Below are 11,132 nucleotides of genomic sequence, written 5' to 3'. Positions count from 1 at the left end.
GTAGGTATAAGTGCGTTATTGAAATAAGTGTTTTAGATTATTTTTTTTATACTATTGAAATTAAAATGGTGTGCCTTTTCAGGGAGTTCAGTTGGAGGTTTCCAAATACAAAATGACAATTTTCATCTTAGATTTTTTTTTACTATTGAAATTAAAATGAAGTGCCTATTTAGGGAATTAGGTTGGGGGATTCTAAATACAAAATGACAATTTTCATCTATTATTGTTAATGAAAGAGAGTCATCTAACACAAAAAATGTATTGATGATGATTGAATGTACATATTTGTTGTTAAAAATGTTTAAAGAAAAGTACTAGTTACATTTATTGTTAATGAAATTTGAAGATCAGAATATCAATATTTTAAATGTTTGCATTGCAGTTCCTACTAAATTTATAAGTGATTATTTAGGAAACTTTGTATGTATAGGGTTCTATATAGAAAAAATGATGAAAATAAATTGGGTTATGTGGCAACGAATGCATGAACATGACTTTTAAGTTGAAAAAAGGATGAGAAATAAATTAGACATGTCATGTTCGTAGTTGACCTTCCTATGCAAAACCTTGGCCTAAAGTACCTACTTATTTTGCCTCTCCACTCATGTTTCTACACCATGAGTTTGACTAAATATGGTTTCCAGGTCACAAAATTCTTCATAATTCTTCATAAATGGCATAATAATTGGTTCAACGTGACTTTTAAGTTTAAAAAAGGATGAGAAATAAATTAGGCTCTCCAAAATGAGTGTCATGTTCGTAGTTGACCTTCTTTTGCAAAACTTTGGCCTAAAGTATCCACTTATGTTGTCTTTCTACCACTTTTGTTTCTGCACCATGAGTATGACTTATGCACACCAGGGTAGACTGACTTCTACATCAAGGTCTTAAACTTCTAATATTGACTAATATGTATGATTTCAACAAGGATATTGTATAACAAACAATATAATCCAATTTAATGCCTTTGTAATCATTAGTGGTCTTCAAAAATGAAGTACCAAATCCACAACCTATTCATTTCAACAACCATGCGCTAACATCAACAAAACATGGTTCAAATACACCATCCAGTCCGTGTTTAGGTTCGGGTTCGGGTTCGGGTTCGGGTTCTCTCCGCCACTTCGGCTAAGATTGCATGGGTGGGTGGGTGGGTAGACGTAAACAGCAGCACTTTGGCGGCAATGGGCGGATGGGAGGGAAATCATTCTCTCATAGCTTCAGTGGTGGGTGAGAGGAAGCGACTCTCTCTAGGATTCGGTTTCTCTCTCTAACATTACAAATTTGAAATTTGAAAATTGAAACCCACAACTTGAAACACTGCCTCCAATTATTTTTCCACATCATTTTTCATTTTGAAATTTCATTTCCATGTAAACCAGTCATATTTTAACACGTGACTTATGTCAAAATATTGTCAAGCAATGTTGTCAAAGTATTATTATCTTTTTATATTAGTAGTGAAATAAATATTTCTTTTTAAAATTGATTAAAAGTTTTAGTTACTAAATATACAATTCCTTATGAAAATATGTATTTTCTTAGACCATTTGTTTATATTTAAAAATATTTGTACATAAGTGCTCTTACCTGGCCTATAAAATATTACGACAAATTCAGTTATGTAATAAAATTATCACAAAAATGTAAATATTGTTTGTTTACTATGTTAAATAGTTTGGTTACTTTCTTAATTCAATCATTGATAAAAACAATCATTAGTTAAATTTTATTTGAGGAATCTGATGTAATATTAACTCCATCCGGTTTATCCACTAGGTTTGATCAAACAGACCAACCGGTCCGGTTTTCTGAGCAACCTTCTAAACCCAATTTTCAGTGAGTATCTCTCCATTCCCATTTTGGTTTCCCCCCAAAAAAAACGGCTGAATTGAATCAATTTTTCCAGCAAAAACAATCTCAAAGTTCTTCACTCTCTTCATTCATTTAACCAACTTTTCAATTTCTTCATTCAAATCGTTTCAGCCATGAAATTCAAGGCCTTCATCACCGACAACGGCGTCAACCTCCTCGAGAAGCGGTTCCTCCCCGTCCTCGAGAAAACCGGAAAATCCTGCCACCTCTACCTCACGCGCGATCACGCGCTCTTCCTCCACAACCTCCTCAACGGCGATGGCGTCCACTCCGTCGCGCAGTTCCGCAAGGAGGCGCTCTTTCACGACTACCGAATCTCCAGCAACAACGACGACCGCATCGCCTTCGCCCTCGACCTCTCCCTCCTCCTCCGCGCCCTCCGCAGCGCCGTCGCCATCGCCTCCGAGTACTCCGCTTCCTCCTCCACCGCCACGCGCCTCGAGATCAAGCTCGTCAAGAAACTGTCCCCGAACTCCACCCAGTCCATGCCCTTCCTCACGCTGGAAACGCGTGGCTATAAGTCGGCTGTGATTCAGGACATTCCCATCTCCAAACCCTTGTCGAGGGCGCAGGTTACCGAGCTTCAGAGCGCGCTCGATTCGGCGCAGGATCTCCCTCCAACACTCGTTCAGGTTCTTCACTCTTCCAATTTCATATATATAGCTTTATCGTATTTTTTTGATATTGGAGAAAATTGCAGACACTTGCTGATTGTTGTGGTCAAATTGCCGTTGAATAACAGTTCTGAACACTACAAAAACCAGGGTTGTGGACAGGTTTCTAAAACCTTTTTGTAAAAGTTAGGTTGTTTTGATTTACGGCGTGTAGTTAATATTGAGATAGGAAGTTATTTTGAAATTAAAATTATTACGCGGTTAAGAGAATTTACTATATTTATAAGAGGAGATTAGTTTGAATTGGTAGAGAGAGATTTTCTTTAGCAAGTTACATTGTAGTAGTAATGTGAATAATTCTCCTAGTGAGTTGTGATCAGAGAGGGTTGGAGTGGCTAATGAGACTGTGTAGTCGTGTTTGTGTGTAAGAGAAGATGAATCAATGGAAATCTGAGTCTTTTTCACTCATTTAATTTCGAAATCCATGCAGGTTCCTGATTCGAATCAATTGTTGAACTTGGTGGATCGGATGAAGCAGGTGGGAGATGTTGTGAATGTGTTCATAAGTAAGCATGGGGATTTGAGCGTGCAGGTTTCAACCACACTGATCAGTCTGGGTGCTGAGTTTCGGAGACTGGTGGTGATTGGAGAGCAAACAAATGCCCCTTCTGAAGATCAAAATGTCAGTGCTCAGACACGATCGTCAAGGTCCATTTCAAGAGGAGATGGACAATCTGTGCAAGTGAGTGTGAAGCACTTCGCCAAGAGCCTCCAGTGTCACTTGGCCAGACCAGATTGTGCTTTCTACGGGATTGGTCCACAGGGCAGTTGCCTCACAGTGATATTTCAGTTCTTCATTCCAGGCACTCGCGAGACTGATAAATCAATCAGCTTGCATTGCAGGCTTCCTGTTCTTGATTCCGGTTCTGGCTAAACACCAACACTCTTCCTCTTATGTAAGTTCCTTTTTCATAGCCTCAGAAATTGAGTTGAGAAAATGTCAAGTTGTTAGTGTTTATAATGACTACTGTGATAAACCTTTTAACTAGAATAGTGAATTAATTTCTTGATGTATGACAAAGTTTACATTATATAGTTGAATAATGTAACAGATGTAAGGACTTTAGGTTATTGATGTGAAGCATGGATGAAGAAGGTAAGTGAGCAAATTAGGTTATTGAAAGTGTTGTTTTTCTTTTTCAAGTCAGTGATAATGTGAAATTAAAACAAAGTGCAATCTAGAGAAATCTACTTTAGGTCTTCGCATTTATACAGGTCATTCCATAATCAGGACTTTAGGACTTTAGGTTGGCTTCCTGTAATTCGGGTACTTTAAGAATCACTTCAGGCCTTGATCTGGATTATCAAAATATATAACTATATTATCAAATTGAATGGTGAAATCATGAAAACCATATTAGTTATAATTATCTTAATGTAATGGTGCATTTCGATAAATGAAATAGAATTAATCAATTGGAGAAAATTTATTTAAGAAAATTATGAGACATATATTAGAATATGCAATAACAAAGTTTCATGTAGATTTGTGAATTTTTATAAATTAAGTTTTGTTCTACCCAATTTTCTTTATCAAATTATGTTTGTGTTAATTAATTTTAATTTCATGTTAATTTAGTCTTGTTTAATTTCATTTTAATCTGATTAAAATTAAATGTATTGATGTAACTTATTAATTTTATTTTCAAAATTAAGTATAGTTTTAATTCACTATTATTTTAATTTATTTAAATAATTAAGTGAGATGTTTTCAATTTCGAATATAAATTGTCAAGAATATTATTTACTTTGATTTAAAATTAATATATCTTCGTATTATTTTATCTTATTGCATGTTTGAGATTAGTTTCATTTGTAATATTTATATATATATATATATATATATATATATATATATATATATATATATAATTCTTTGTGTAACTCTAAGATAATTATTCTGTATCTTAACTATTTTTTAACCTAAATGTTAAATGAGTGATTTATTATAATAATTAAATTAAAAAAATAAAATAAAAGGTTATTCTCTTAAATTAAATTTATAAAATAACTTGATAAATATAATAACATTGATTATAATCAATCTCGATTATTATAATTTAATATTTTATTAAAAAATTCAATTGCTTAATTATATAAACTGATTAATGAAAATTCAAACACTAAAATTTATAACATTACCAATTGAAATTTTAATGAGTTTATTAATATGAAAAAATTACAACTATTAAGCGGGTGTCAAATAACAATCCTTTTAAATTATCAATTAAATACGAAACTAGAATGAATTTAAGAGAGTTACAATCAATAAATATATCATAACCTATCAATTGAAATTTCAAACTATACATTTCTTGTTTCTTTAATTAATCATACTTGCATAGAATGCAGTACGATGAGTGGAATTTTAATAAAAACTATAATCAATCTTATACCTTCAATAGATTAAAATGATTTTATTATTTTATTGTTTATATTAATAACTTTACATTCATAATTCCACACTATTAGATTAAAAATAATCTATATAGGAATTAATTTATAATTTAACGATTCGAATAATTTATATTTATCGATTATTTTTAATAAGATTCCAACAATTTACAGTCCAAATTTTAATAGTTCTTGAGAAATATTGTTAACGATATAGAATATCGATTACTTTCTACTAATAAACTTTATATATTAAAACGCATTAAAAATAATTACATTTTCAACTCAAATTTAAATAATAACTTTTGTCCTTAATTTTAGTAGGATTGCAAAATTTATTTTAAGATCAATTTATAGAATCCAATAAGACGTCTCATGAATAAAGGAGAAATTTTCAATTATAGTTCACTTACACAACCTATCAAAAAGAATGAAATATGTTAAGCTAAAAACATATCGAAATATTTTTTTAATATAATATACATTTTTTTATCTATGAAATACATAAGTGTTAAAAGGTTTACAATAATTTGTTTATATAATATAATGAAATAGCTTGACAACATATTGTGAGCTCTTTATGCACTTGAATTGTTTAAACTTTTGCATCGAGCTATCTGATTTTTCGTTGAATTATCTGATTTTTTCATGCACTTTATTGATATATCTGAATATCTTGTCTATCATACACTTAGTCTAATTCTCTTAATGTCTTGTTGAAGTATTTAAATTTTTCATGTACTTAACCAAACTTTTCGAATTGTCTTGTCAACCTCTCAAAACTTTAATTAATTATATGATGCATGACTTTAATTAATTATGTATGTATCGTAAATTTGTCATTTGATTTCTTTTCAAATATATTAAAGTTGAAATTATCATTTGGTTATAATTGAATACAATTTCAATATTATTAAAAATTGTTTATGTTATTCACGATTTTTTCAATAAAATCGTAACCGGTATGCACGACCCGCTCTATCCACGACTCAATCTAGATACGTAATAAATTTAAAAAGTAATCCACATTCGAAAAAAAAATTACCTATTTTAGTACATAAACCAAATAAATAATATAAATTAAAACAGAACTTTTTATATCTTACTATATAAATATTTTCTTTGTAAATTAGTTTTTACTGGAAAGTATGCTTGCTAAATAAAACTTGGTTGAAGTTATCGTTCATTTCTCCATTTGCTGAAAAATAAACAACGTAATTTCAATCATAGAATTAAAGAAGGGAGGAAATTAATCTTAATTCTTCGTGTATATACTCGAAATTTGACTTACACTATATACTTACATAACTAGTTTGAATCTTCAAATCATAAAAAATATTAACTGAACTTTTGAGGGACCATTTTGCAACGACTTTTTGTGTGCGTTCCAAGAACATGACTCAGCCAATAAAAAATTATCAACCTTTTCGGGACAAAAGATCACCCAAATGAATTTTGCCTCTTCAAACGAAGTTTAGTCATATGAAGTTAAAAATTTAACCACTGATTCCAAGCTTAAGAAATTCAACTCTCTACTAAATGGTAGAACTTTTTTATATTCTGCATTGACTTTGTTCTGCTTGACAAAACAGAAAATGTAGAAGAATGAAGCAAAGTTTTGATATTCTATATTGACTTTGAAATTGATGTTAATCTTCCTTTTGCAGATCACATGAATTTTAGTCACAATGTAGTTCTGTTCAAGTAAAGTCAGATATGAACTTTATCTTTATGTTTGCAACAAAAGTCTAATCTGACATATAAGTTTCAAAGATAAATTAAAATTTCTTAATTATATGAAAAAGGGTCTTCTAAATACGTATTAATATGGGATTTAAGTTTAAGACATGAAAACATTGATGAAAAGTAAAATGCAGTGATGATGATGCTACAAGCACATGCAGAAGGTCCTACCAGTCCTAAAGCATGATACAAATTCCCGCAATTCCCGCATTTGAATTCTCCAATAAATCAAATTAATTTAAACCAGTTTGTGGCATATTTCTGACCATAATCATGCAGAAACACAACACATTTTGAAAATCAAACAGACACTACCTAACTTGCTGAAAAATCACCCTTTTGTCTGACCCATTTGAGGCCAACAACTACCATCACCATGCAATGCAGACAACAATTGCCTTTCAACAAAAAATAAAATCAACTAACACAACATTAACACTTATCCAATGATGTTGTTCAATGGTGGTGTGGTATTCACTACCAGAAATGAATGAATGCATCCCACGCTGCTCCGACGGCAAAAACAACCGGCGTGAGAAGAATGTGGCCGGTGGAGAAGAGTGTTGGTGCGCCGGATTTTACAGGGGCGGCTTTCGGCGGAGGTGGTAGCTTTTCAACATGAACAGCCACCTTCATGCCACTGAAGCAGAACCCTTTGCCACTGATGATGTAGTAGGTTTTGGTTACGTTTAGAGGAACCACATCTCTTCCTGCACCCCTTGTCCAGTTTGTGAGTGGATGATCAGAGTTACAAGTCTCATAATCGGTCTTGTTCACTTCCAGCACGCTAGCTTGGTTCCTGTCGTAAACAAAATCTGCAAAAACAGACATAGTTAGCATGAATATATGAACTAGGAAACATTGCATTCCATAAAATCTTGGTTTGGAACTCAAAATTTGCACCCAACCACCACACAACTTTGTTCATTGCTACTTCTTACAAGTGTTTGTGTGCTTCTATAACCAAAAATTGAGGTATGACAAGGCAATGAGAGTACAAATCAAAACTAGAGTAGAAAACTTCTAAGATAGAAGAGATAATTATTAAGAAGTGAACTTTAACTATTACTGAATCCAACAAAACCAACTTGAAAAATGAGATTTATACCCACTTATATACTATAAACTTGTCTTATCTTTACTTAGGATCTTCAATAATAATGAATACCTATTACCTTGTTTGGATTACCCTTAGCCTCATTCTAAAAGTACTTTTGAGACTAAAAGATACAGAATGTCCTTCAAAAGTAAGTTTTACATTTCAAACATGTACTATATCTGTTATGTTATGTTGCATTCCATTAACAAATTGAGCCACTAATTGAGGGTGAAAGTCATTCTTTTAACTTTACTTCACCTCATTTTTACTGTGATGTTAATTGATGGGAATATTCAGCTTAACCTTTTGATTAATTTGGGTAAATTAGTGAACTCATAAACTCGAGCAACATGCTATAATACGCAGAATATGGCAGTATAGAGTGCATCCTGCCACAGCTAAAAATTGTTTAAAGGTTAAACAAGACTGCAATTCTCTATTCTTGTTCACATTTCAATTGTTTGATTGCTATTCCACATTTTTGTTTAACCATTCACATATTTATGGCTTATCTTGGTGGTGAGCATCCAGAACTCAACACCAACGGGGAGAGAAGATGCAAGAACCATGAAAAACACAAATTAACTTGCATTCACACCAAAAGTAACCATGAAAATTTTGACGGCACAAAAACGAGGAATTTTCACTGAAAGAGAGAAATGCACGAACAAGCAACAGAATAAGGATGTTAACTAAGGATTTGGAAATGCAGCCCAAGTCAACAAAAGCACAAAAAGGGATCCAAATTCAAAACCCTATTTTTCATTTACACTCCCTCTAGACAGAAAATATCAATTAAGAAATCAAAATTAAATGAGGCAGGGAATGTGGGAAAAACTCCAACACCATTCCCCTAAAAACACAACTCTTACAGTTCATTTACAAAATGCTGGTAATATACACACAACAATTCCCAGTTCTTCTATAACACCATCCAAATTCTTTCACTGTTCTTATCCACCTAGCATGAGTTCAACAAAAGACCCAAAGGTTAACTAAAGACGGAAGAAAACCAAAAGATCTGAAATTGAAACTATCAAATATGGACCCTCTTGCTTCAAAAGACAGTAAATTCAGCGATGAAAACAACAGAAAGATAACAGCTTTATCTATTTCATCCAATCCTCGTACTAAATCAGATCCGGTTCACAGAGAGACTGCACCAACACAACACCCAGCACGGAAACAAAAAGTCCAGTCCCAGACAAAACACATGAATAGATAAAGAGAGAAAGGGAACTTACACAGCCAATCTCCAAGGTAGAAATGTTTTCCTTTGGCCCATTCAGTGTAGTTGATATTGGGGTTCCAAAACTTGCTATCTCCAACGTTAAACTTTGTAGCCGAAGCTTCTGGAAGCAAGAGAAGAAGTGAGAAAGCTAGAAAGAGAAGCACAATGGGTGGAGAAAGCACCGTCTTCTTCATCCTATCCTCCATCACTGCTTCGCTTGCTTGGTTGCAGTTACCCTCTTCTCTTCTCTTCACAGTTCAACAAACTCTGGAACACTCTGTCACAATGTTCTGTTCTTTTGGCCTTTTAAGGACTCCTTTTGGTTCTTTTGGGGTTTTTTAAATAGCATCTGTTGTGTGAAAGTTGTCTTTTTTTTATTTAATTTCAATTTTCTAGGGTTGTTGTTGCTTTCTAGATCTACCATTGATTTTTTTTATCACAATACGCGCAGGAAATAGTACAGCTTTTAAGGTATCTTCCTAAAAATGGGATTTTTACTGAAGAAGAAATTATAAAAAAACAATTATTTAAAATAAATATTAGGATATGATACGGATAGTGTTATTATATGTAATGAGAAAAAGTCTTATTTTTAAACATGAATATTAAACATAAATATTTTCCCTAAATATAGAATTATATTTTAAAAGGTAAGTTTTATTATTTTTTTAACTTGTTAAGATCCTGAAGATTAGATATAAGAGTGTAAATATATCTTTTAAAATGATTTTTGGAAAAAACTTACATATTATTAGGTTCAGTTTATCATGGATGAGTAATGGTTTTGTATTCCTCCATAGAAATTTAAAAGAACAAAAAACAATATCTCGTAAAAAAATATAAAACTAAAGATTTTCTAAACGTAAAACTTAAAAATTAATTTATAAAATAAATATAGAAATTCATATTTTAAATATATAATATGAATGAAATAATGTAAAAAATTATACGGTATATAATAAATAATATTTAAAAAATTATACAAGTTAAATGAAACCATAAGTCAAATTGCATGGTATCATTTATTTTTTTTCTTTCTTCTTTTATTATTTTATTTCTGACAATATATATATATATATATATATAATTTAAATTTTATATTAAATGTTTGAAATTATTTATCACTCATCTTTTCTTCTTATATTTATATTGAAAACTTTTATATAAATCGAATTTGAATGAAATCAGTTAATCATTTTAAATATTAGAAATATATTTAGAGTTGTTAAAGGGTTAAGTTCATATTATTAATGCAAAAAATACATTTATGACCAAGAAATTGATTATATTTCTTGGTATCTTCATTGTTAAGAGATGACTTTGGAATTATTTAAATTAATACATATGAGAGTAATAAAAATAAAGTATAATAAAATTAAGGTTTGAAAAAAAACAAGAGTGGTAAAATACAATCCCAACCTTTGTTATCCATGCTTGCAATTCAATTTTAATTTATATTTTATTATTACTTTATCTTATACTATACTAACTATTATACTCTAAGACAATTAAACAGCATTAATACATAATAGGTTCAGTTACTTAAAAATAACTACAGGTTAAATGTTTTTTTTATTCTTCACAAATATATTATTTTCTAATTAAAAATTACTTTTATATTACTAAAATGCTACTCCAAAACTGGTTAAAAATAGTCTTTCTTCAAACATTTACTTTATTACGAGAAGGACCACCCTTTCGAATATGGATAGTTTTTCTCATCACGATTTTATATGAAAATACATATTTCAAACATTTGAAAGAAAACAAAATTACATATTTAATGAAAAAGTAATTGATAAACAAATGAACGTGTATGAATTTGACACCTGGATCAATAAATATTATATTATATTACAATCCTTATCTTGAATTTGTTATTTATTTCTCCTGTTGCATGTGTTGGTTGATATCAACATCCACACAATAACACTTTTTTTCTTTAGCCATGAATGTGGTCCTGCTTTTTCCTAAAATCACGATACCACAACACAACAAGTACATTAATACGACATGCAAACTTTGCTGTCTCATACCTATTTCTTAAATTTATATATATATATATTAAAACTGTGGAACACTGTAATGCTTTCTTGCTGAATCTGTTTACAATTTG

General features: G+C 31.0%; 2 protein-coding genes across 2 annotated transcripts; one reads left to right on the top strand and one right to left on the bottom strand.

Moving 5' to 3' along the window:
- Positions 1-1,815: 1,815 nt before the first annotated feature.
- Positions 1,816-3,666, top strand: LOC124834952 (uncharacterized). The gene is made up of 2 exons (XM_047309791.2): positions 1,816-2,507; positions 2,980-3,666. The coding sequence occupies exons 1-2, from the start codon at positions 1,989-1,991 to the stop codon at positions 3,421-3,423; spliced, it is 963 nt and encodes a 320-aa protein (XP_047165747.2). The 5' UTR covers positions 1,816-1,988; the 3' UTR covers positions 3,424-3,666.
- Positions 3,667-6,888: 3,222 nt separating this feature from the next.
- On the bottom strand, positions 6,889-9,336 carry LOC124834978 (early nodulin-like protein 17). The gene is made up of 2 exons (XM_047309826.2): positions 9,030-9,336; positions 6,889-7,501 (listed from the first exon to the last, which is right to left on the bottom strand). The coding sequence occupies exons 1-2, from the start codon at positions 9,220-9,222 to the stop codon at positions 7,164-7,166; spliced, it is 531 nt and encodes a 176-aa protein (XP_047165782.1). The 5' UTR covers positions 9,223-9,336; the 3' UTR covers positions 6,889-7,163.
- Positions 9,337-11,132: the final 1,796 nt, after the last annotated feature.

This window comes from Vigna umbellata, chromosome 9 (assembly GCF_029865625.1).
Source record: "Vigna umbellata cultivar VRB3 chromosome 9, Vumbellata_1.0, whole genome shotgun sequence".
In the NCBI taxonomy this organism is placed as follows: domain Eukaryota; kingdom Viridiplantae; phylum Streptophyta; class Magnoliopsida; order Fabales; family Fabaceae; genus Vigna; species Vigna umbellata.
This window is presented reverse-complemented; position numbering and strand designations above follow the sequence as displayed.